This window comes from Centrocercus urophasianus, unplaced genomic scaffold (genome assembly GCF_019232065.1).
Source record: "Centrocercus urophasianus isolate 14NV4802_14NV808 unplaced genomic scaffold, USGS_Curo_1.0 seq_15, whole genome shotgun sequence".
Lineage (NCBI taxonomy): Eukaryota > Metazoa > Chordata > Aves > Galliformes > Phasianidae > Centrocercus > Centrocercus urophasianus.
Window position 1 is genome coordinate 22,986,396 of NW_024884697.1, and position 26,639 is coordinate 23,013,034.

General features: G+C 37.9%; 1 protein-coding gene across 1 annotated transcript in view; it reads left to right on the plus strand.

The window, feature by feature from the left end:
- The window catches only part of ASZ1 (ankyrin repeat, SAM and basic leucine zipper domain containing 1), a 36,994-nt gene extending 13,327 nt beyond the window's left edge, over positions 1 to 23,667 (plus strand). The window contains exons 5-13 of the mRNA XM_042816034.1: positions 4,068 to 4,179; positions 4,476 to 4,610; positions 7,094 to 7,206; positions 10,441 to 10,516; positions 10,852 to 10,908; positions 15,037 to 15,149; positions 20,204 to 20,309; positions 20,725 to 20,838; positions 23,223 to 23,667. Of these exons, the coding sequence (XP_042671968.1) occupies positions 4,068 to 4,179; positions 4,476 to 4,610; positions 7,094 to 7,206; positions 10,441 to 10,516; positions 10,852 to 10,908; positions 15,037 to 15,149; positions 20,204 to 20,309; positions 20,725 to 20,838; positions 23,223 to 23,372 (976 nt within the window). The 3' untranslated portion in view covers positions 23,373 to 23,667. The remainder of the gene's footprint in view (positions 1 to 4,067; positions 4,180 to 4,475; positions 4,611 to 7,093; positions 7,207 to 10,440; positions 10,517 to 10,851; positions 10,909 to 15,036; positions 15,150 to 20,203; positions 20,310 to 20,724; positions 20,839 to 23,222) is intronic.
- Positions 23,668 to 26,639: the final 2,972 nt, after the last annotated feature.

Below are 26,639 nucleotides of genomic sequence, written 5' to 3' on the forward strand. Positions count from 1 at the left end.
TGCTTTCTGAAGCATTGGTTGTGGGACTAAGGCATGAAATGGTGCCCTCGCGTAGGTAGAGTTGCATAAATACAGTTGCATATTTATTCAGCACTGTAAATGTTTCTACCTTGAAACAGACTCTATCCCTTTAAATTAAAACATATGTAAAATTGGATGCTTGAAGTCATAATGCCTATTCATGTCATCAGACCTTTTAAACATCACATTAATTTGATTTTACTTAGCAGTGGTGATGCTTTCTCACTGCTTGTTTGACTCAGTGCCTTGATTTCAGATGTCATCTTTGCAGTACTGTACAGTTGTAACCACTGCATGTTGTGCTCCAGAGAAAAGACTGTTCTGTAGCTTTTGGAGTTCTGCTTGGTAGTTTTTTTTTAAAAAAAGTAGAAGATAATTGTGAGGTGGTAGTAGTGGGCAAGTTTCATAAAAATAACACTGAAAGTAGAAAGAACCTCCAGATATATCTGTACTCCAACTATTTCCTTAAAAATGCATCAGCTTAAACATCACACTACCGTTTGGTCTGTGAGGCTGCCAAAGAAAGAGACTGTTTCACCTTCCTTTTATTCAATCAGAACAACTTCAGTTGAAGTGCTGACAGGTTAAAATGATTTAGTTACAGACCAATGTAGACCTCTTCTTCATTTCGTTACTAGGTTCATTTCCCTTACTGTCTATGTGTCTTGAGATGACACAGTTACCTTATATTTTGCTTATTTCTGAATAATATACTTTTTTTTTTTTCCCTATCACGATGCATTCCCATTTGCATTGTCGAATTGTTTGGTAGGAAGGGACCTATAAAGTCTGTTTTTTGCCACGGACAGGGATACCTTCCACTAGATCAGGTTGCTCAGAGTCCCATCTAACCTGGCCTTGAACACTTTTCACAGATGGGGCATTCACAACTTCTGTGGTCAACCAGTCCCATTGCCTCACAACCCTCTGAGTAAAGAACTTCTTCCATAGGTCTAACCTAAATCTTTTCACTTATTTTAAAGCCAATAATCCTTACCACTATGCTCTTTGGGGGGGAAAAAAAAGTTCAAAAAGTCTGTTTCTAGCTTTCTTTTAGGCCCCATTTAGGTACTTGAAGGCCACTGTAATGTCTCCCTGAAGCCTCTTCTCCAGGCTAAATATCCCCATCTTTCTCAGCCTGTCTTTGTAGGAGAGATGCTCTAGCTCTGATCATCCTTTTAGCCCTTCTCTGGATTTGCTCCACTAGTTCCATGTTTGCCCTATGCTGGGGCTCTCAAGCCAAACACAGTACTGCACATGGGTTCTTAGGAGAGCAGGGGAGAAAAATCACCTCTCTTGACCTGATGTTTGTTTCTTTTGATGCAGCTCAGGATACAGTTGGATTTCTGGGCTGTAAGCACACATTGCTGGCTTGCGTTGAGCTTTATCAACCAACACACCTAAGTCCTCTGCAGAGCAACTCTCAACCCGTTCATCACCAGGCTCTATTGATAGTTGGGATTACCCAAACCCATATGCAGGACTTTGCAGTTGGTCTTGCTGAACTTAATGAGGTTTGTACAGGCAAGCTTCTGAAGCTTCTCAGGGTTTCTCAGGATGGCATCTCTTCCTTTCAGCACCACCAACTGCACCACACAACTTGGTGTTGTCTATAAACTTGCTGAATGCACTCAATTCCATTGTCTGTGTCATTTACTAAGATGTTAAATTGTGCTGATCCCAATACTGGCCCCTGAGGAATGCCAGTCATCAATGTTCTCCACCTGGGCATGGAGCCATTGATCAAAATGAGTTTGACCATCCAGCCAATTTCTTGTCCACTGAGTCGTCCGTCTGTTGAATCTGTGTCTCTAATTTAGACAACTTAGAGTCTAGAGAACTTAAACAACTGGAACCGATTGCCCCATCCCTGGAGATATGCAGAAAAACTTGACACAGTGGATGAAGCCCTGCCCATGGCAGGGGGTTTGGAAATGGATGATCTTTAAGGTCCTTTCCAATTTACTTAATTCTGTGATTCAGTTGTCGTGTGGGACATTGTCAAATTGTTTCCATTTTGTGTATGTCTGAAATTTTTGCAGTGGACTTTTAACTACACTTGTATTGTACCACGTTATCCTGACAGGTAATAACAGACGTTGAGATTAAGAAATAATGAAGAAGAATGAGCAAAGCCGTAGTTGTAGCTATAGAAAGGCAGCGTTTGATGAAATCTACTAGGTATACATATGTATTTTGGGGTCCCTCTAGTGGTCGGCATTGAAATTACTGGTAAGAAACCATTTCAGAAAACATTTCTGGTCCCAAATTGCATTCATAGAATCATAGAATTGCTCAGGTTGGAAAAGACCTTAAAGATCATCAAGTCCAACTGCAACCTAACCATACTACCCTAACTCTAACAACCTTCCTGTCACGGAGTTATCTCTAGATCTGCATTCATGGCAGGGTGTTGTTGTAGAATAAACTTTTACATCAGATTTTTTTTTGCAGAGCCATACGTTAGAAATACGCAATGCTTTTTTTAGGGAAAAAAAAAACACGTTTTAAGATATGGTGCATTTTTAATTGAACACCGTTAGTAAAATATTTTGGCTTATAACTGTTTACTTCATAGCACCCAGAAACTCAACAGCTTTCTCCTGCAATACTACATGCTTGTCAGTCTTTAGTCTTATTACACCATAGAGAAACAATCAGGCTACTAAAAAGATATTTTCTGAACAGAATCTTTTGAGCAATATGTATATTTAGATAAATTTAGATATGTTTCTGAAAAACATCAGACCAGTTCACTATGGCTTCATCTTACAAGCATCTAAGAGGAAGCGTAATAGACTGTTGTCATCACATTTGGGGATATAAACAAAATAAATAGAATAATGGGAAAGGTGGTATCTATAATTTCTACTTACGCAGTTACAAGTAATAGTTTTGTATGTGTAAAAGAGCAAATGTCAATATACCTGTGGGAATGGAAAATTAAGAAAAGGCCGAGGACATAAGTATTTTGATGTACATTTACCTTCAGTATTTATAAACATTTTTAGTATGGCATTTCTATGTAATTCCCTGATGACTTCTTTCAGGTATGCTCAGGAAGGCTCTGAATGTTGGTTGTTCTTGTGCATGCTGTGGTTTTGCACTGTACCTATTTTGCACATTATCCATAGTTGTGTGACCAGTGATTTTTTTTTTCCTGGTAATGTTTTTGTCAGAGTTTTGCAAGCATGTATATAGTTGTTAATCTTAATATGTATGTAGTTGTTCATTCCTCTTTAACAAGAGAAATATTATGTTTTATAACGTGTCCTCCACAAAAATACTTTTTTTCTTTCCAGAACTTTCATATAAACTGTGTGAAGAATTTATCACTTAAGCTGTGTTCTTTACATTTTTTTATGTGACAAGTGATGCTCTGCCACTTTTTTTTTTTTTTTTCTCTGAACTGAATTTTAAAATGGGTGATAAGCTGATATTCTCTGCTTTATTAACATAGAAACTGTGATCTCTGACTATGCTCATTCCTTTACGAAGCTGCTTCATGTGCTTTCATTGAGAGCCTGCCGTTGGGTCTGTGGTAGCAACAAGAGAGATGACCTTGAGAAACAGATTTCATGTATTTCTAAACCAGAAAGCTTTTCATAGCTGAGAAGTGTTAAGAATATTTGATGTAATGCAGTATTTGAATTTGAAAGTGGTAAAATAATTTTTAACTTCTTCTCCTGGAAGTACAAACTATTAGTTTATATTCTAATCTCCAGGAGTGATTCCTCTAAGTTTCCTCTATCTTCTGGGAATGTCCTCTAAGTGCAGAGGGCAGTAACTAACTCTTGATTTCTTTTCAGTTAGAAAATAAATAGCAATTCTTAAAATGTATAAAAAATGCTAACTGATGTAAATCAGTTACTAAATCTTATGTTCTGATAAATTGAACCTTGTGGTAAAGATAAACACTGTGCCATGGGCTTTCATTCTCGGCAAAAATGGCTCTACAGAAGAGAGTATTTGCAGAATTGAAGTACCCTCTCTGATCATACAGCTGGATTTTAACAGCTTGGTATGCTTGTCACTGTTCCTTCCAGGAAACAAATGACTCCACTGATGTATGCAGCTAGAAAAGGCTGTCCTCACGTTGTTAGTCTTCTTGTTGCTCATGGATCACACATAAATGCTCAAGATGAAAATGGATATTCAGTAAGTGGTTTCCTTATGTATATATTTCAACTAATTATTTAAAAGTATTAAAAAAAAAAAAAAAAGCAGGAGCCCGTAGGCTTATTTTCTGAATATACTTTCTTTAAGCAAATACTCAAGCTTATTTATTGTGCATCTACCCCTCTACCTTCAGATTGTTTTGCACTGTGTCTTTGTCTTCAGATTCTGCCATGTAAGAAGTTATGAAGTTACAAATTTTGTGTTATTCATTGAACCTCTATTTTTTTTTTTCTTCTGTATGCAAGCTTGATAAAACAAAGTTGCTTTTCATGCAGGCATTAATATGGGCAGCACACCATGGACATAAAAATGTAGTCTTTATGTTGCTTGAGCTTGGAGCTGACAAAAATGTACAGACGAAGGATAAGAAAACAGCAGCAGAGATAGCAAAAATCAATGAACATTCAGAGGTACTTAATTTCATTTCTCTTGAAATATGAATTCTGTGGGTTTTTTGTATTTATTTTGGAGTGTTTGGTTTGTTTTTTGAGTTTGACATTAGAACCTCTGCTATTAATCCTATGGTTTTCTGCAGAATTTTTACTTTAGTAACTACAATACAGGAGCGAGTTGAACACCTGCCAACTTTCCACAGTTTTAAACGCTTTTAAATGTTGTGCATTTTTTTGTGTTTTGTTGTTGTCATTTCTTTGGCTTATTTCTTTTTAGAATCTTTGACTTCAGATTTGAAATGTAGAGCAAGGGATTAGTAATGTAAGTAATGGTGCCGTGAGAAGTAGTAAAGTCATGTGTTCGTTTTTGTTTGTTTTCTTTTTTCCTGGCTGCCCAACTGTGTGAGAGAAGGCAGATATCAAACTAATTGGCAGTTTATAATTTCTGTTGGAAGCTGAAAGTGAAAAGGCCAAAGCTAAAGGGGCAGAGAGACTCAGTGATATGTACTGGCCATTTTCCAAATCTATTCTCAGATTCTTTGGACAGAAGACAGTTTAAAACAATGTGAATTGATCATTGGATCACATCAGGTCATTGGAAAAGCGGTCACTAATTACCAGTTTGAAGAAAGCTGCTGAAGACATTGCACACGTACTCCTAAAATAATTCTTTTAATTGCCCATACTAAATGGTACATGGTGGATCAATCAAATCAGATTTGTGTGTTTTGCTTTGAGTTGCTCTTACTGATAACTTGTTAGTGTTTTTTCTAGTGTCCCTTTAAAAATATGTAATTCACTTTAGTGATTTTTCTACTGTTTTTCCTCTCCTGTTTTTCCTCCTGTCATATTACAAGGCTAGGCAGGAGCAAAAATGGTAACTATGCGCAGAGCGTAGGCTAGCAAGATCAGTGTCTGAGGCTCAGCAGTCTGTCAACTCAGCTTATTGGAAGGGGCTCCACATGCTTTCTGTCTGTGATAAATGACTTGTTCAGCAGGCTGTGGCCACATAGTCTTACAACATGACTGTCTGACATAGAGGGAATACAGGCTCCTTGCACTTGAGAGGTGGGTCTTGCTTCTTGACCTGTGAACTGTTAGCTTTTACAGAGTTACTGCAAACTCATGCAGATGTTACTGTGATATTTAATGGTTGTGAGCTTGTTCCAGCTTGGAAGTCTGCTTGTCTGCTCTTCAGCCCATTGACAGCCCCTCTGTGTTGTCAAAGGCTCTGGCAACAGAAACTATATGAGGGAACGTTTATTTCCTTGCATATTGTATTGGGTTTGGCTGGGGTGGAAGTTTTCTTCCTAGCAGCTTATGTGGTGCTGGTTTGGATTTGTGACCAAACCAGTGTTGATAATGCACTAGTATTTTAACTGTTGCTGAGTGTTTATGCAGCAACAAGGCCTTTGCTGTGTTCGTCAGGGAAGCCCTGCAAGCAAGCAGGCTAGGGTAGGTGAGGGTCTGAGAGGGGACGCAGCTGAGGCAGCTGAAGTGACCAAAGGGTTATTCCATGTTGGTATGTAACAGCCTTGCTCAGCAGTAAAAACATGGGAGGAGCAGAGGGATTTTTGTTAAGTAGCTGTTTCTTGGAGCCTGGCTGGGCATCAGTTTGCAACTGGGAGATGGTGTGTTTGCCTTTGCATCGCTTTTTTGTTACGAATTTGTGTGTGTGTGTGTGTGTGTGTGTGTGTGTGTGTGTGTGTGTGTACACATTTCTAATTAAAATACTGTTATCTTGACCAACATTTTTTTTTTTTTTTCTCACATTTATTCTTCCAGTTCAGCCCTATCCCATTTTAAGGAATGGACAAGCAGCTAAGTGGGGACTTATGTGCTATCCAGAGTCAATCCACACTGTGTGTGTATAGACAAAAAGCTGGCTAGTCACCTGAATTTCAGAAAAGTGATCTCACCAGTCCCTTACTTTTATACTTTTACTAGGATTCTACTTGCTTTGCTAGCTTTTCTAGTATCTAGCAAGGGCAGTGCAGTTTTTTGAATCCATCACTGATGTGTAGTGATACCTGGTAGAAGTCTTCCTTGTTTAATCAGTTGAAAGAATCCTTGTCTGCCAAATATAGTCAACTTCAATTGTCAGATGTAAACTGCTAAATGTTGGGTCCGTGTACGCATTGGAAACTGAGGTGTTAAAATAGTTTTATACGTTTAGCTTCTTAGGAAACTTAACTCCATTGAGTATGTGGTACTCTTGTCTACAAACAACAGGAAACAGTTGTTGGAGTATTGCTGCTTCTGAAATAATAGTTGCTAACTCCTTTATGACTGCGTTGCATATAAACTTGCTTTGCATCCAGAAATGTTCCTGATGATACACTCTTAGAGCTTAGTCTTAACTCCTTACTGTACTTGAATTAGAAAAGATGTGGCAGATGTTTCATGTTCCCCCAATGTAGTAATTCATAAAGTAAGTCTTTGTAGTCTGACTTCTGTGTATTTCTTTATGCATGCTAACAAACTCATTTTGGCTCTTTCAGATTTATAGTTTACTCTCTTTGACTGTAAATCACTTGCAAGGGAAATACTGTGGGACAGTGAAGCAAGAGACTATGTACAAATTTCTGACAGCTGCCTCTGACCACAGTGTTAGGTAAATAAATTCATGGTGTGATTTTAATTTATAAACATTCATGAGAGATTGTATTTGTTCATAGTAAGTTTTACTAAAATGCACTGTGTATCATTTGAAGCACTACCAAGAGCCCACAGTAAGTATGTTAATATTCATTTTTCAGGACTGCATGGTTCCTTTGCACTGTAAGCTATGAGCATGCTCTAGGTCTTCCTTTCCTCTCAGTTGGCATAAAGTATAGTAGAGGCAGGGTTCAATGGCACTTACCTGTGTTTCAGTGCTGTTAAATTTTTATGTTGGATACTCCTTTGTTGGATACTCCTTGTGTGGTTATCTTCATTTGATACTCAATTTCAGATACTTTTACTGAATGCCTGTTCTCATATTCATGCCACCAAGAAGAGCTGTGCCCCATTTTTCCACGTGCTTTCAGATACTTGCATCACCTTGAGGAGAGCCATACATCCAAGCAACCCCAAGTAAAGTATGAACAGTATTTAAGCTCCAGAATTTCTTTTATAAGCATGCTTCTAACTCTGAAGCATGCAGATGTCCTGTGGCTGACTTCAGTACCTGCTTTGAAGGTTTTTGGTACTGTTTTGTCATTGAACATACAGCTAAGAAGTCCTCAGCAAACCATCCATTTTCTTCCTTGAGCTGCATAGCCTTGAGAAAACAATCCTCAGTGCCCGTAGGCTCTGTGTGGTGTGTTCTGATTAGTCAGTTTAATATTGTGTCCCTGCTTAGCCAGGTCATGTGGAATTTGAAATACTAAATTACATATCATGAGGCTGATGGTAGTTCATTAATTAGCACTTCAGGCTTCAGGTAGTGTCAGACAGAATCTAATCAGATTCTGTTGCTAGAATAACGTTTACATCAGATGTTTTTTTTTCCTCTGGGGCTTCAACCACAATCATCTTAGAGGCACTTTCTGAAGCTGAGGGTTGAAGACTTTGCATAGTAAAGTCAATTATCTGTGTTGTTCTCTGTTTCTTGTGTGTTACTAGTGATATAAGGAAGTAACCCTACGCAGCAGTTATTCAAATGAATTTTGTCCTGTTGAAACCTGATGCTGGCTAGAGGGTGTTCTGTCAGGGTTAGTCCTCTTGATAAGCTTTGAAAACACACATATACATGTGTTTGTTCTTTTTGTGTAATGATAGTCAAGAGGTACAATATCCTCAAGTTGGAAGGGACCCACAAGGATCATTGAGTCCAACTCCAGGCTCCACACAAGACCAATCAGATCTCTGAGAGCATTGTGCAGATGCTTCTTGAACTGTGGCAGCTCTGTGCCGTGACCACTTCCCTGGAGACCCTGTTCCAGTGCCTGACTACCTTCTTGGAGAAGAACCTTTTCCTGATATCCAGCCTGAACCTCTTCTGTCACAGTTTCATGTAGTTTCCTTGGGCCCTGTTACCCTCACCAGAAAGAGATCAGCGCCTGCCCTTCCACTTCCCCTTGTGAGGGAGCTGTTGGCTGTGATGAGATCTTTCAGCAGCATAGCTCCTTGAGTTGGATACCTTCTTCCTACCATTGGCCCTTGTAGTTTTCATTGCAAGCATTGCCACTTGTCTTCTCAGTTTCCATTTCCTCTCTCATCTGCTCCTTCCTAATGCATCGTGTAGTACTGGGTGTCAGCATGTTGCCCCACTGTCATAGATGTTTGTGTCAGCCTTCTGTAGACATCAGATAGTGAGGGTGGCTTCAGTCACTGACTTCTGCTATCTAGTGGAACAACAGTCCTGACTCCAGATGCCTGGATTCTGAAAGGAGGAAAACGTATCTGTAAGGAATTTGTTTTCTTCAACTCCTGGGCTAGTTCTCTTGTGCAGAGGCTTTCAAGTAAACATGTAGTTGCTGAATAGCTCTCTCTTCGATTCACAAAAAGAAAAATGTCCTTTGCTTGCACCAGAGATCTTGAGTTACCAGAAGACTCCCGAAGGCTTTGTAAAATACATGCTTTGAATGCTTAAATAAAAAGATCTGATCACTGTAGTTCTTCTATATTCATACATACTGTTCCTCTCCCCAGTATGAGGGTGTCAGTTGTACGTTGTGCGAATGTGTCTGTGAATTGCTTACTTCAGAGGCTGGCTGTTGATGTTTGTGTTGAGGATAACATGATTCTGCACAACTTCATGGAAGAGACAGTAGTTTTAAACTCGTATTTTTCTGCTGAAACATACCTTACGCTCAACGATTTATTGACTTGCTATGAAGTGGAAGCTGCATTAACTCTTCCTTAGGTGATTTAGAATGCCTATACCTTGTGAAGGGTTAAATGTACCGAAATAGCAGAAATCCTTGGAATTTTCAAGATTCTCAGTGTGCAAACCTGAAATGTTTTCTTAGGCATTCTGAACTATTTTCAAAGAATTTTTTTTAATATTATTTGTATTGTTTTCTGCCAATTTGAGAGTAGAAACTTAATTTAGTCTTTGATAGGATAAGAAGGCAAACCTTGATTTTTCTGGGGGGCCTACAGCAAGAGAGCAAACTATTTCTTAATTTGTTTTCGGCAAAGGTTTGTTATAGCAACTGCAGTAGTTTTTTTGCACTTTATGTGATCTACTTTTTTCTTCTGTTCATTACAATTGTTCATCTGGTTGTTTGGACCTTTGTTCTCATCTTTTTATCTTTTAGTAGGTTGAAGAATAGACTGTTTTACCTGATGTTGAGCTCAGAACTTAAAATGAGTTTCACTGTTTCTTTTGTCTACCTTCTGAAAAGTAGTCTTCTGACAGTGAATTTCTTATCAGACTTATCTCTGCTGTCTTCAAAATACGCATTCCTGTGTTGTTTTTTTTTTTGATAACTTTTTTGATTTAAATGGAACTGATAGAGTAGCAACTTTGGGCTGAATCCAGTTTGTATGATGATCGGCTGATAAGAATGCACAGTTTTATCTTCCTTAACACCACTTCCAGATTTTTCAGGCTTTTGTGAGCAACTTTGAGGTCCTCGTGTTGCTCAAACGTTGAAACGTTCTGCTACTTATTGGTTTTCATTTATAATAGCAGTTGTGTTTATGGTCAATTCTACTCACTAGACCAAAAATGCAATTAAAAAAATTTTATAAGTTACGCTTATGATGCTTACAAGAGACTATCAGTAAAAATGTAGAGGTTTGGATCTGTCAGTGTCAGTCTGGGATTTCTTCTGTAGCGTTTTGTTTTGGGTGTATTTTTGCTTTGTTTTTAATTTCCTCTGTTTTCATTTTGAACTTTTATTGAATGTATTTACAGTTCGTGTTCAACTTTAGATGCCATGGAAGTGTTTTTACATGGTATTGGTCTAGAACACATAATAGGATTATTGAAGGTAAGATATAATGTGTCTGCTATCTATAATTTTGTGAAACATACCATAAATGTCAAAATAAATTCTACATTCATTTAAGTAAATGTATTAAGTGAAATTTCACCTTTGAAGTGTAAAGGTCCACTGCAGTGGACTGGATTGCTTAATTTTGATTTTGAGCATAAGTCACAATGTGATATTTCTGAACTGGAGGACACTTGTTTTTCTTAGATATATGGTGTCATTGTTTTTGTTTATGAAAACTGAAGTAAAGTGTACGTGGAAAAAAAAAAAATGAAAGCACTGTTTTCTTTTGAAACTATTTTTGGTGACAGAAAATCCTTTAATTTATGTAGGACAGAGATGTATACTTATGGCAGCTTCTGACCATGCAAAAAGAAGAGATGATACAGGTTAGTTTAAAAAAATTCAAAAATTGTTTTCTTCTTTTTCAGAAATGGTTTCAGTATGTTACCTTTATTAATATCTAACCACTATAAAAAGTCATCTTTAAAGACCTGCTCTCAAAATCTTTGACAAATTCTTCAATTTCTGTGTAAATGTAGACGACTGTTTTGTGTAATCTGACAGACCTGCCTTCAATTCTGTGAGGTGAATTCTCAGGTCGTCTTTGCCTACATCTGACTGTGGAGGTTCCCTCTGTTTCTTTGCTGTAATGAAGTGGGAGTTGGGGTGTGCGGGAAATAGTTCAATTTTGAATTTTAGTTACTGCCACTGTTATGATGTGTTTTCCCTGAATGCAGATCAGTGCTAGGATAAGCAGCAGATAATCCTATGTATCCATTTTAAAGGTGGTCATTTTTTCTTTTTCTTTTTTTTTTTTTAAGTTTTAAAAAAAAAAATCTTTCTTGCAGCCTACTGCATTTGGGAAGCTCAGTATTTCACCCTTGTCCAGGAGAAATCGATACGTTTTTTTATAAAGTTTTAGTTTGTAATAGAAATAGGGCAGTTGCTTTTTCCTTAAACTCCTCACTGAAATTACTGCTCTGGAAAATGAAAGATTTTGTTCACTTAAAGGAAGAGGCCAAAATGAAATTGTGCTATAGAGTCTCCTTGGTGCAGCACAGGTACTTCAGGCTGCAGCATTTTTCTGAGCAGTCTGTACCTGGTCCGGGTTACCAGAGAGGCCTTGTTCAGTTAGCTCCTTCAGACCTGCTACTCATGCTATCTGTGTACATCCTAAGTGTCAGCTTCTTTTCCCCTCTATTCTGGTTTGGATAACCAGTTGTTTTACCCTGGAACAGTGCCAGAACATTCGTGGTACCAAGGAGGCATGTATTCCAGCAGCAGTGATCAAAACATAACTGCAGATATTGGTGTTCCTTCAGAGCTGATGTCGCTAGGCTGTCCTGCGTGGAGATTTGTCTTGTCACTGAGCTAGCATTTTCAGTGTTTTGACAGAGCTCAGAAATACCTGTATTCTCAGAAGGTTCATGTATAGGGAGTTTTATCAATCAAGATTTTTTTTAAGAGTTGATTTAGACATAAATATTACAAGGCATATCAGCACCTGTGTGGATCGTAGCATCCCAGTGTGGGCTTTATTTGATTCCTTAAAGCCCCCCTTTACAGGGGTTTCATTCTTAAGAGATTTTTGTGGTTTTCTCCTCATGACTGTGAACTGCTCGCTCTCATGTCTGCACTGAACTGCAAATCTGATGGAGTATGCATTAAAATTCACCACCTGTTTTGATGCAATCATTTTTATTTTGTTTTGTCCAGGGTGCGTTGGAGGAGGGGAGAGTATTATGGACTGAAATGAATAGTTGAGCCTTACTTAAAATACTTCAGCTTCACTGATGAGACAAAATACTTTTCACGCAAACTGATAACTTCTCTTTCAGTGTTCAGATGTGTTTGGAATTCCTTAATACAAAGGACAGTCCGGAATGATGCTTGGGCTGGCTGTTCTTGCTCAGGAAGACAACTTCTCTAGGAGCAGGATTCTTTTTTGCATCTTGTCTTGGCAACAGCAGAAAACAGTGCCTGGAAAATAAGTCATATTTTGTGCATGGACGTAAATCAATTAGTCTCCAAGTCAGAATTTAAAAAATAACATCGCACACCTGGCTTATTACCATTTCATAAGTTATCATCAATTCTTGATTATAGTTTTAGAGCTCTGCTAACAATTTCTCCCCTTACTGCTGGTAGAAAAAAATTTAATCTGTTTTCTCATAACAGAGTTGAAAGTTTTTGGTGTGATGGCAGATCTTCCACTAACAGCCAGCTCTTTTAAATAGCCTGGATCTTATTACTGCAAAGATTAACGATGACTTCTGATGGATGCCTCTGAACCATGCTGCTTTTTATCCAAGGAACTGGAGAAAAAATCCTGTCACTAACATGAGACACTTTCCTCCATCAAACTATATCGGGAAGATATTTTCTCTGTAAATATCTTTATCTGTATTCTACAACAGAGCCTAAACAATGGCTCTTTCAAGTTGAAATCCTTGCATTCCTTCAAGTTATAAACTGCTCCATACTGAGACATGTCTGCTCAGTATACTGGGACAAGTCTATACAACATTTGGAGCTTTTTGTCTGCTTGTTCTTCTTATGACACTTAGATTTTTTTTTTTTTTTTTTTTTTTTTTTTACTGGAGGAGAGGCATGTTTTTTTGAGTATTTGTCTCATAAGGCAGTGCCGTGAGTACTTGATGTGTTTTGAACTGACAAAATTCCTGTCTCACTGTCTGTTAGCTTATTAGAAGAGAAATTGGCATCCTCTTCAGATTAGAGAATGTGTAGTAAAAATTTGACACATCAAAATATAAGCCAGGAGTTTAACTTCATCATTGGAGAGTTATCTAGTCTGCATACTTCTGTATCACAGTGCCAAGACTCTCCTTCCTCTGACCACCTTCCCACACACAAAAAAACATTTTATACTTGGCAGAAAATAAAGTGAATAAAAAATAGTGACCATTTGGGCAACATGACAAAGAGTTCATATATAACCTCTCTGGTATGTTATCTGAGAAGCATGCCATCTTTCACTTGAGGCAGTCTGTTACTCACCTTCTATTATTTCTGTCTGAAGGATGACAGAGAATGTTAATGCTGGTACGCAAGTTTTTAGCTATTGTTTTTTTTTCATTTTACTTTATTCTTAAGTAAAAACAAAGTAAGTCTACGTACCTGAAATAAAAATCTGGACTATGTGTAGTCTGTTCTACAGATATAAGTAAATCCATATACAACACTTCTTTCTTAGACATATGGCCACTTAAAAAATAGTAGTTGCACTGTGTAGACTGCAGAGTACAACTGAACAATTACTAGCCTAAAGGTTTTCTCATCCATGAGGAAGAAGAAGGGCTTCGCAGACTGTTCATGTTCCATTCATACACGCATCTTGTTCCATTTCATCATTGCATGAATGGTCAGATTGTGGCTAAATTTTCCTGTTCAGCATAAGTGGTCTGGAAAAGAAAATTGTCTGCTTTGGAAAGAGGTTTGGACTGGTCCTTTTCTTCTCGAGTTCTGCACCTAGTACTTCTCAATTCAAAAAGTGCTGTGCTAATGGTAGACTTTTGACAGTTTCTTTGACAGTTCTTTCTTCACAAGGCATATCTACAAGGTGTTGTGTGAGTGCTCAGTCAACTGATCTGTTCACAGAACGATGTAGTTATCTTTTATTTGTAGGAACCCAAATTAGAACGTGTGTCTGATGCACTGATGAGAAAGCTATATCCTTATTTGCTTGTTCAAGGAACAAGAAGATGAATCAAAATCAGTTCCAATGGTAATAGTTCTCACTTTGGCCAGATTTAATATTCAGGAGTAACTCCTGCTCTGACCTTGGAAGAGTTCACTTGATTTTTCTAATTGTGCTTAAATTTGCTGCTCACAGGTCAGCTTACTGCTGTGTCATGAGATGGCAGTTGTTAGATCTCACTTTGTTTTGTAAACAGTAAGAAAACATTAGCTCATACTAGGTAGTACCACAAAACTCTTGAAAAAATAAGGTTTTTGAAAGAGATATGATACTTTGCAAGACAGGTTTCCCTAAACAGAGGAGAAATAAAATACATGTCCAAAAGCACATAAAAGCCTTCTTGTAATTTGGACTCTTTCTTTCTAATTTACAATTTGATGCAGACTTAGCTCAGGAAAAAAATAATGCAAACTATTAACACTGTATCACTGTTGTTATGGTTAGCTGTTTCTTACTGTAAGATGGTTTAGATGATTCTGAATTAGTGAAGCATAAGATCCTAGCATGGGGGTACTTATAAAAACTACTGCTAATGTTTTTTAATACCCAGATTTTTGAGTATCCTGTGCAAGATCAGTTTGGCTCCTACTTGGTTCTTGTCTTATTTTCTGTTATTATCATGGTTTTTTTTATTTAATTCTAATTTCCTTTGGAAATAACATACATAGTTGATTACTTAAATGTAACTTCTTTTGACTACTAATTATAAATTCATAAAATGAGCAGTACTGAACTGTTTTATGTTTAATGCGTGTTAAAACTAAATCATATGTCTGAAATTACTTTTTGAATTTAGATAGGTATTACAAATCCCGTAGATCAACAGAAACTCCTAGATGCCATTAATGAGCTGCAAGTGGAAGAAACAAGATTTAGAGACCTTTCTGAATTAGCAAATCTGGAAGTCAGGTAATAACCACGTTTCTATGGAAAGTAAACTGGAATGCAAACTATTTAAGGTAACTGCAATATTTTCTATAGCATGAAATTTGGATTCTCTGGCACCTCATCCTATGCATAAACATTCATGGGATGCCTGTTAGTGGATCGTGAGGAATGAAAGTAGGTGCATTTTATACAAAGAAAATTACAAGCACAGCTTCCTGCTGTAGAAATCTTTTTATCAGTTATATTGCAATTCTTATGTCATTATTTTGGTCATCTTTGAGTGATGAATTCTTTATCTGTATCTCAGACCTGCACTGCTGTGCACGTTTCAATAGGTGTGTTTATATCAAGCGACTTCTCTGGCTCCAGTATTAACTTGTTCTTTAATTATTCTGATAAGCTTGCTCTGTTTGCTTACCCATGCTTCAAGAGCATCACTGACACTTTCAAACTCTAAACAATATGGTCTGTGTAATTCTCCTCTGTGTCTGTAGACAAGACAGATTGTTAGTACTGCTATCAAATATGAGAGTAAAATGCAATTAAAAGTAGGAGGCAGAGGTGCCTGTTATTTCTGCATATGGGTTTAATTTTCAACTGATTAATTAACTACCTGTCTGTGTCCGTCTAATTCATGTAGATTTCTGGATTCCTTGTTTTTCTAGAAACAGTATTATTAAATTTTACCTGTCTCCTAGGTGCTCATAGAGCAGTTCCTGTGTCTGCCACAAAATGAAGAATGTAGTAAGGGTAGAGGTGTCTTAAGATTTCTTAAACCTCTTATCCTTCTGTTTTGTTGTGTGAATGTTTTATCTAGAAGAGAGCTGTGGATTTGGATTTAGATTCTGTGTTCATATCTTCTTTCATGTTACTTTCCAGAGCCATAGAATTGTTTCTGAAGAGTGAGACCACTTGGATACTTAGAAAACAGACCTCAGCACAGAACTGTGGTTTGCCTTTCAGAAGCCTTTGTTAGCTGTACTATCTTTGTTCAGCTTGGGTCAGACTGCTCTGTTTAGGAGATATTGCACCATCCCCATGCTGTAGCTGCCTCACAAGTTAGGCTCTGTGTGCTAGATTTCTCTCTTCCTACTCTCATCACCAGTTGTGTGGCGTTATCTTAATTGCATAGGACTTGTGACAAACTCCTCCTCGTATCTGATCTGTTCATTACATAATTTTCTTCTATCTAGGAAAGTGAGTGTAGTTCCTCTTTAAAGTGTGTGTATAGGGAGGTGCTTGAAGCCCACATATGTGGCTTGACAGTTTTCTTAGCCTATTTCTTCCTTCTCCAGAACTCTGCAGAGACCTGTCTGCCTTATGTGGAGGCTAAACTTGTAAGGCTAAACTTGACATTATGTTGTAAGTTGGACTGAAGAATGTGCTAGGGTTCAAGTGCGTTCTGTATATGTCGCCATCCATCCTCTGGAGGCAGCTGAATCATGGTGACACTGTGCTTTAGCCCTCATGTTGTGGTTCTGTCTACTGCATTCTCCACTCCTGTTTAATCACTCTTAAATATACTGATTGCTTCTGATGCTGGCACTCTGCCTGTTTCTGTAACCATTGCTGTGTTCCTACAAAAAAGTCTTTGCAGGCTTTTTGAGTTAGATTTTTGTGCCGTGATACCAAGTGTGAACTGTGGGATGAGAGGACGCGTAAGGCTCTTGAAATGGGAAACACTTGAAAGATTAAGGTGAGCTGGGAGAGCCAGGTGTTCATGTTTTAATGGAGGACTTTGGTACTGCCTACTTGTCTCTGAGATTTCTCTGTCAAAGCAAGCACTTACTTCCGAAAGAGAATTAAGGTGCAAACTAGCACGTGTGCTACAAGACCAGAGAGCTAAAGTTCTGGCATGCCAGAGGGTACAAAGCATCATAACATCCGTATTTTCTGGCAGCACCTGGGCTTTTCCTGTTAAAATTGAGGCTTTGCTGTTGAGCTGAAAAAGCAGACTGGTCATCTGGGTTCCTGTGTCCAAGTTAGGCACTTTTGGAAAATGATTTTGATTCTTCATCAAGGAATCATTCATTTCAGTTTAAGATGACCAGTTCAAGCTTCACACATTGTTTTATGTTAGAAATGTATGCTTTTTTACATTGGCCAATAGCAAGTGGTATTTAGTTTACACGCTCAAGCAGGACAGCTAAAAAAGATTAAATGGGAAATAAGTGGAATAATAGAAAAAATTAGTTCAGGGCGTGTATGAGGAGCAGGGAGTGGAAGCAAACACTCAGGTACAGTCTTACACACCAGTAACATGATCATCCTATAGAATTCTAAGTACCACACAAAATAGCACACACAAAAAATTTTGAAACCTATATAGATCACAAAACCAGAAAGTAATTGAAGACTTAAATACAAAAAATATGACAGCACTTCAGTTCAGGCGAGTACTGCATAGCTTTATAAAAAATGGCTTGACATGCATTTCAGGAATCTGACCTTGAGACTAAAATCATACTCTGTTTACCTGCTCTTATATAAAGATTTTACTCGCCATTTGTTCAAAGTCATTCTGTGAGAAGGAAGATCAGTCATTAAGTCATAAAAAAACTAACATAGTAGAAAATGTTGAACTGATTGATTATAAACTCGCAGACTGTCCAGCAGCGTTTAGCCACTGATATTTTGACAGCCATTAATTCTTTTAAAAAGTGATGAGTTTTTTGAAAATGTTATTTTTGTTTCCAAATATTTCCAAATGGAAATAACATCACTGCAGCAGATAGTTCTTAAATATATTTTCATGGAATTTCTATTTGTATAATAAAGAAGTATGAGGCGTAATGTTGGAAAAATATTTACAGTGCTTTACTGTAGGAGTTCTAGAACCATTCTCAACAAAAATAATTCCTTTTCTGACAAGACAGAAGGTGCCATAACTGATTCTAGCTTGCTAATAAGTTCTCTTTCTAAGTAGAAGAAATTTTTCATGAGTGACTCAGTTGAAGTAACACGGGAGAAACTTCTTAGCTCTAGACGTGATTAGTTTGCTTAGTGTTGGTTTTAAATATAATTGTTGTTATATTGTTCTGAAATAAATAGTAATTTAATATATAAAAATAATAGGCTTTCTCATTTCCAATTCTTCATGTCAGACTCTGAACAATCTTGGTTTTCAGTCTTCAGCACCCCTGTTGATGCTTCTGTTTGAAGTGGTGAGGTCTCGGTTGTTGGGCTCGCAATCGTCTTACACCAGAATTGAATGATGCTTTAAAAGCTCATTTTTGAAATCCCAATTGATTTATATGATGTAGGAAGAGATTTACATTTCCAGGATGTGTTTTCAAAATTATTGAATGCTTTATATTATCTTGATTTTCTGTGTTTTTTTTTTTTTTTTTTTAAACTGGATTACTGTGTTTGTGAAGCATAACATTTTTTCATTTTTCTCTGCCTGAAGTTGCTGTACTGTCATTATGCAGACTGATTAGGTGGTGAATTCACAGGAGCTGGATTTGATGTTTGCATCTTCCACCAAGAAAAACTAGAAGATTGGAACTTGGTGCTGAGGTTTAGGTGCAGAGTAGACTGTTCACAGGGCTGGCAGAATGTTTGGCTCTGCTTTGGAAGCTGAGATCTAGAGCAAAGGAACAGCTGCTTAAATTGGAGGTACTTTCAACAAATATAAAGTGAAAATTTTAGGAAATAAATTATTCTAAAACAAGTTATAAAAAAAGTCCAGTCCTAGCTGTGCATAATGCCCTGTGAGAACTTTGTTCTGGTTTTGTTGACACACTTCTCCTTTCCTGATGGAGAGTCGTTCCTTAAGAGTTGAGTCTCCAGTCTTGCTTGTTTCTGCTTATCTGGATACTACAGTATATCAGGCCCCAGGTTTTTAGCTGTTTTTAGGAAGTAGATGTTTTGCCAAGCAGATCAGTATTGATTGGAGTATGCATTGTCATGGGAAGAAGTTGAAAGCTGAATGAAAACACTCTGTGAGCCAAATCCAGCCTCTTTAGGCACCTGCACCACACAGGTTTGTGGATTAGTTTAGGTGCTTGGCACATTGGGTTTAGACCTTTTTGCCATTGGAGGAGGCATGCAGGTAAGAGGGTGTGAGTGTGTTGAATTTGGATTCAATAGCAGATGGCAGTAGGGAGAAGAGGAGCATCGCACTTTGAATCCGTTTACACAGATTCTCCAGTAAGTGTAATGAGGTTCTGTGATAGGGCAATATCCACTTGAAATAGTCTTTTATATTGGTCCTGATGTTATTCACCTGGATGGCTTATAGCTTGCTCTAAAAACTTAGCATTGAAATTTAGTCTATTAAGTTCCTGTATCCTTTCCTCCAATTTTTAGAGGCTGATTTTCAGAGTTATCTTCCTGCTTATATTTGAGTATATTGAGTTTACATTTCCTTCAAAGTAGATAACATCAGATATTTTAGACTTGAAGGAAAGCATTTCCACATCTTAGGCCCAAGAGAGTATTATCAGATTCTTCACTGTTCAGCTGTGCTGGAGACAAAATGCCTGTAGGCTAGCCATTTCTTTTTTTTTTTTTTTTTTTTTCCCCACCTCAAAAATATAAACTTCAGTCACAAGTTCTGCTACATCAGTATGAAGTTGACTCAGTTGTCTGTTCCTGGTATTGCAAGACTGTGATCTCTGTGCTCACATGCACAGGAATAATGGTTATTATGCATAATGTCGTACAAAACACCACTTGTAGCAGGTAATGAAATGTTTTCATTGATAAAAATAGGATTGAAAATGAGAAGTAGAAGTGGAGGTTAACAGAATGTTTCCAAAATGCTTTAGGATGATAGTTTTTCAGCTCTATGTGTAGCTAAATATTCTGAGTAGCATAACAGTTTGTTGCCCTACCAGAATGGGAGGGAGGAGATGGGAAGGAGCATTGGTATGGACAATCAAAGTGTGCAGCTTGCTAAGATGTTACATGTTAGTGTTTAACTACCCTCTTAAACGGACTGGGTTTTTTACTGTAGTGAAATTGCATGTCTGATTCACTCACTAGCCAGTGTTGAAAATGCATAGATGATACTTAGCTTGCAGTAAGACATAACGTTTTACAAATAATGGCATATGGTTTTATTTTGATAGTGGAGATGAATGCCTCAAGTTTCTTCAGAAGTTAAATAAAGAGTGTTGCAACCTGACTGTTCCTGTGCAGACCATAAATAAACACTTCCTCGAAAATTCTCACAAGGTATTCAATAAAAGGGGAAAAATGATTTAGTTTGGGGGAATAGCACTGTCCTACCTTTGTAAAATGACAAATGTGTATGCTAATCAACTGTCTTGATTACTTTTAGTTTTATAGAACTGTCCAATGTTCTATCTCTAACACATGGGGCTTTTTTGAAAAATTTGTTTCAAAAAGTTAAATCTAAAGATAAATCTGCTTTTCAGTGTTTCTGCTGTTGATTCAAGTGATTCAAGTGACAAGTTTCCAGAAAGGCTTAAAGAGGATAGTAGATCAGTGTCGTGTATAAATCATACAATGAAAACCTGACAGAAATGAAGTTACAAACTTTTTCTGACACTGCCTTTTATGCTACATCAACTTGTATTAAGTTATGATGTACAGTCATTGTGGCAAATAACTCTTTGACTCTTGACAGATGGTACTGCGGTGGGCACCAACCGAAAGATATATTGAAGTTTGCAGAGACTTGATTTGCAATGTTGAAAAGTTGGGAGAAGAAGTTAAGAGGCTGAACGAACTTGTGGCAAAGGTGGGTGTGAGCAGTGAGGCTATTTCTTACTGTACATAAGTTGCTGCGTGCGGTATTGAAAGTGATGTTCATTGGTGAGATGTCTGATACCTTTTTCTACCAGCTGCAATCTGAACATTGCAACTCCCACTCCCCAGTCTGGTTTTCCACCTTTCCGTAACAAAGTGAAATAATCTAAAGTATTCTAAAACTGTGTGGAGTGTCTCCAAAGGGAGGTGTAGTCCATCTTTTTATCACAGGAAGTAATTGAGTGGGAAATATGCCTGTGCGCTTGGACTGCCACTGTGGCATAAATGCCACTCGGAATACTTCTTAATTAAGGAATCTTTTGTTTGGAATTATTGACTCTCAAGGAAGATAGTACAGTTTTATGGATTGAATCAGAGGCATCCCAGATAACTTCACAGAGTGACAAAAGAAGAGGGTGGGAGAGGTCAAGGCTAGATGTTAGCACCACATCAGTCTTTCTCAGACCAACACAATGATATGCTCTTGTCAGATGGGGTCATTTTAAGTAATAGGCTAGTAAAATGAATGGCTGCTGGAATAGAGTAAATGGAGCATCAGTGTCAGAAAGGAATCTGTTACTAAATGAAGCCATGTGGAACTCAGACTTTGAGTATAAAGCTTCTAATGCAGTTTCCTGTAGTTTAAGTAAATCTAACATAGTATAACAGCCTTCTCCTAATAAATCACTTAACACCAAATATATTTAAGAGGTTGCAATGAAGAACTTCTAGCTGTTTGTGTTCCTTAGTTTGCATATGCAGAAGTCAACTGCATGTATGTATCTGCCTGCTGTGGGTGCAGGCCAGTTGTAAGGGAGTGGGGTGGGCCTAAGTTTAGGTGCTACTTGCACTTACTCTCATACATACTTAAGATTCTGTAGCTGCCAAGATGTAGCATAGTGGCTCTGTACCTTCTGTTAAAAAGACAACAAACATTAGCCTTCCAGTTATTTCAAAGATCTAATTCCTGTTCTATTAAAATACTGTAGTGTGTTATTTATTCCACTGATGAAGACTTCAATCCAAAGCATTTTGGTATTTCTTAATTTATGATGGACCGTTTCTGAATCACTGGAGAGCTCTGAAACATTTATTATGAAAACTGTGAATTTAAATGAAACTGTGAAACCTCTTGTATAGCAATGTGCTAATTCCCTTTATCTAAATCTTTGGTAGTAACAGAGCTGCTCTGTTAGTAATATTTTACTGTATCAGCCCCTGAGTCAGAGACAGATGTTGGTGGGATGGCAGTAGAGGTTGAACCTTCCCACCAGTATCCCATTACATTTGTTGCCATGTGACAGATGGCAGCAGAGGGGCAGTCTGACAGAATGGCATCTGACATAGAAGGGCATATGAAGCAAAGTTGTGTCACTGAATTCCTCCATGTGGGGAAAAATGGAACCCATTGATGTTCATTGTTGCTCGTTGAGTGTTCATGGACACCAAACAGCAGATGTGAGCACAACGAGGCAGTGCATTTCAACAGTGGTGACTGTGGCACTGGGCCACCTCCACTGGTGTGGATAGTTAGGAGTGCAGCATAGAGGCTCTTGTTCATTTCTGGTGAAAATGCACAGCTACTGGCAGTGATTATGTTGAAAAATAGTGTTTTGTAGCTGGGAATTTGCTCTATCAAGTGTTGTTACCGTGCTCTTTGTTGCTTTTGGAGTTTCTGTGGAAGTAAATAAGAGGCATTACTTTTAAAATGATGTACATACACTTGCTGAGCTTAGTCATAACAGTACTTCTTTGCAATGCGTGTTAAGTGCGTGACATGCAATTTTTGTAAGTGATGTTTAAAGTGGGATGGCCTGCCAAGCATTATGAAGTAAGGGAGGGAAGCAGGACAGCCCTGCTGCACTTCATGGCAAGGCTCCACTCAACTTCAGTAGATATTGGGGCAGGCATTTGTGAGATACTTTTCCTGTCACTTCAATTTTAAAAAGTCTTGAAAGCTCGATCTGTGTTACATATTTAACTTTCTGTTTCAATAAACAGTTATTCTTGTAATTAAATTGAAAAAAAAATATTTTAGTAACAAAAAAAAAGGTTTAAATATTGGATGATTAAAGTTTGTGTTTTGGTATCGGATTTTTTTTAGCACATGTTGGCAGTATGTTTCACTCCAGAGGAATTCAGTTTGTAAATGATTTTTGTTTTCTAGAATGTGTTACATAAAGAGCCACTGAGCATCAGATAAAATAAAGGTTTGTGCATATTTATTTCCACCGAATTAAGGCGCAGGTAATTAAGGCAGTTAGAAAGGGGCACTTCAGACCTGAGAATCCAGAGTTGCACTTCATCACACACTTCAGAAACCTTCACGCTAACCTTTTCTGTTGTGTTTTTTTCATGATTTAACATCTGCCTCAGGAAGAAGAGCAGAGGAGTGACCTCAGCCTAGTGGTGTTTTCAGGAAAATCACTCACCTTGGAAAAAAGATTGGTAAAAATGGGAGCAGTAACGTTGCTTGGGTTTGGCTTTTTCTTTTTTATAACTAAGTTAGCGGTAAAGAAAAGCTGACTCTTTCAGTGCTGTGAATAACTTGTGCTCAGTGCATGTAGCAGAGCTGAATTCACGTGAAAATTTGTGTAGTTTCATCGTATCTGTCACATCTACATTTGGTTCTTGTATTGATCTAGCTGTAAAATGATTGAACAAAATCTGTTCGCGTTAATGTACCTTAATGTTTTAGATTCAGAGTTATTTCTGGTATAGTCTATAAGTACAAAATCTTATCAGAGCTGTGGGTTTTTTTGTTTGTTTGTTTGTTTTGCCCTAAAGTTATAGTTATTACTTAATGATCACAAGTTTTTGTTTTAACATAACAACTGTTACCTGCTATGCTGTTGTTCACATAGGTAAGCGTAAGCAAGCAATGCTGTTGTTTATTTTGGTTGCTTGTAAATAAATTGGCAATGCAGGCGTGCTTTGCTTTGTTTCTTTTTTTAAACATTAAGTATCGTGTGATTTTTATGTTGAAGGAGTTCTTTTCTCAGGCATAGATTCTTATCAAAAACTTTATGGTGAGGTATATTTGTCACAGCCACAGGACTGCAGATACCTTTTCTGAAAGTCATTTCCCACTGAACTGTGCTATTCACATTATGCCTGAGATATATTTCCTCAGGTCTGCTTGTATCAGTTTTATCACTACAAAAGATTGTAAGGATACTAACAGGATTTATAGCAATTGTTTGCTATAAGAATGCAGGCAACTTAGAAGGAATATTAGTGTTTCTTGATCCCAACTTTCACTACAGTAGCTTTATGTTAATTTTCCTCTTAAGGTTTTCATCACTTAGAGGTGTTTGTAATTCTGCAGCAAAACTTTAATATCTGTTTTTACAGCCAGTTTCCACACTGAGTGTGTTGGGGGAAAAAAAAAAAAAAAGGAATTGGTTTAAGTCATCTACAAAAACCACATTTTTGTAGACTTCAGTGAATGTCTGTAAAAGTGCTGCATGTTTGTGATGGGATGTTCTTCAGTCAAAACAGAAGCAGTCTGAAAAATCATCATTAGACTCAGTGGGTGTGCCTTGCTTTAGCGTGCTCTGCTCCCAGAGATGTGTGCAGTCATCATCTTGAATGCTCCCTCTGGAGAATAGTAATGAGAAGGTAAAAACCCAGTGCTGCTCCAGGCAGTTACTGCTGTCACAGTTGTTTCCTGCTTTTGATTTGAGAAAACTACCTTGGGTGTTAGTATGTTTCCTTGCTATTGTAATTGTGGTACATGTCAGAAGCTTGTTCACATTGTTTTTGCAAGGTGTAGGTTATGCAAGTGGAATTATTTCAGCCACTCACATGGTGTGTGTGGTACAGCCCTTGGAGAGGATTCTGATTCTTAGCTTTGGTGCTCCTCACTTCTCCACTTCAGTGAAGATTTGCAAGTAGCTGCCACTCCAGAGATGCATTTCCTGCTTCTGGTACATTTTGCCATTGGAGACAGTAATGAAAATGATTTTTTTTTTCCTGCAAGTCTGAAAAAATTATCCACTTGTATGCAGGCCTTTGAAGCTGACCTTGCAGGTTGTGCAGTTAATTAGGAAAGCTGCTCCAGAAAATAGATTTATCAGCATTTAACTGAATTATAATAATGTGAATGGTGTCGTCAGTGTAAATTTACCTGTGCTGGGGCTAGGGAGGGAGAGAATAATGCATAATATTCATTGATAAATGTTTTCTAGTTTGAGAGTTACAACAAAATATTCTGTGCAGAAATGAGTCATGGGTCTGAATGTTGTACTGAACTCCTAAATGCATGAAGTCAGCAGAAAGATGATAGCTTAAATTCCAGACGTCTTCATTTTACTACTACACTTCTGTGCGTGCCATTTCATTATTTGGTTCTGTCAGTTCATGTCATGAATCTAAAACTGAAAGAAGGAGAAGACAGCTTTCTTTTTTTCTTTCTGTTAGGTTGTACAAGAAAAACAAAACAAAACAAAACAAAAAAAACCAATGTATTTCTCTTTTAAATGATTTCTATTTTGTTTTACAGTTACTTGAATTGACCGCTTCATTGATGAAGTGGGTTGTGCATTTCTCCAGTACTTTAAGCTGCATTTGAGAGAAGCTGCTCCTGTTAAGATGTCCTAACATTGCTTATTTCATGTGTTTATCATCAAATTGTGACACTTCCATGTAGACAACTTCCAGGATAAATACAGGCTTTGTGTCGTCAGCATCTTTGCTGTGTTGTAGTGTTCAAGGACATCATTCAGAGTGGCATAAATCACACATGAGAAGTGAAGATCTTGGACTAAGCGGTTTGATCTGTGTCTCATTTCATTGGTCAGGAATGAATTGTGCTGGGTGAGTAGGATATGTGAAGAGCCAAATAAGTAAGGTTTATTCTAACTCAACCATTAAAGAGAAGGGGGAAAAAAAGTGTATTTTCTCCAGATTCCAGACTTGGGCTTAAACAATGAATTTCAAAGTCCTTTATTCACTTTCATGTTGTTCCAGCGCCTTTTTCAAATTCCTTGTTTGAGAGGGTATCACAGTATGGTTGTGATAGGGCAAGAAACAAAGAGATTACTGCAAAATCTGGCCCCTAAACCATGCTGTCCAAATTGAATCCCCCAGCCAGCACCGGGCTGAGGCAGCCTTTAGATGGAAATAACCCTGCTGAGAGGCCTTCTTCTTTAAGTCATCACATTAAAGTCATTATCCTGGAATAGTAATGGTACAGTGATTTGCACATCTATGAGGGGATGGGAGGAAAATGCTAAAGAGCTTTGCATACATTAGGCAGGTAAGCCTCCCAGCCCTGGGAAGGGTTATTTTCCTCTTACAGTAGTGCAAATGGAGAAGCAGGAGGATTGAGCCGGTTGTAGCTGGGGCCGAGCCCTACAGATACAGAGTTGCTTAAAGATGCAGTGAGGTTCCTACTTGGCCGTGCCATGTGTTGGATATCTAACTGCTCTGAATGCTGGTGAACATCAAGGCAATGGTCTTTTCTGCATCTGCGGGCAGTTATGTAAAATGTAGGGCCCTGGGTGAGCCTGTAGAAGGGGCCTAAAGAATTCTACTTCTCATTTACCTTGCTCATCCTGGAGCAGGATGTGAACAAGAGATTTTCTGTCTCTGGGATTTGGGTTTTGACTTGTGGAGTATTTAGCCTGTACTAAGGCATAACCATTTTTTCCTGATTGTTTCTAGTTGCAAAGAGTAGACAGTAAGTTTAGGTATGTGCATTCTTAAATGAGAAACGAATGGACTTCTTTAATCACATTCTCTGTTCACTTGGAGAAATGCTGCATTCATTTGGTTGCGTTTTTTTCCTTT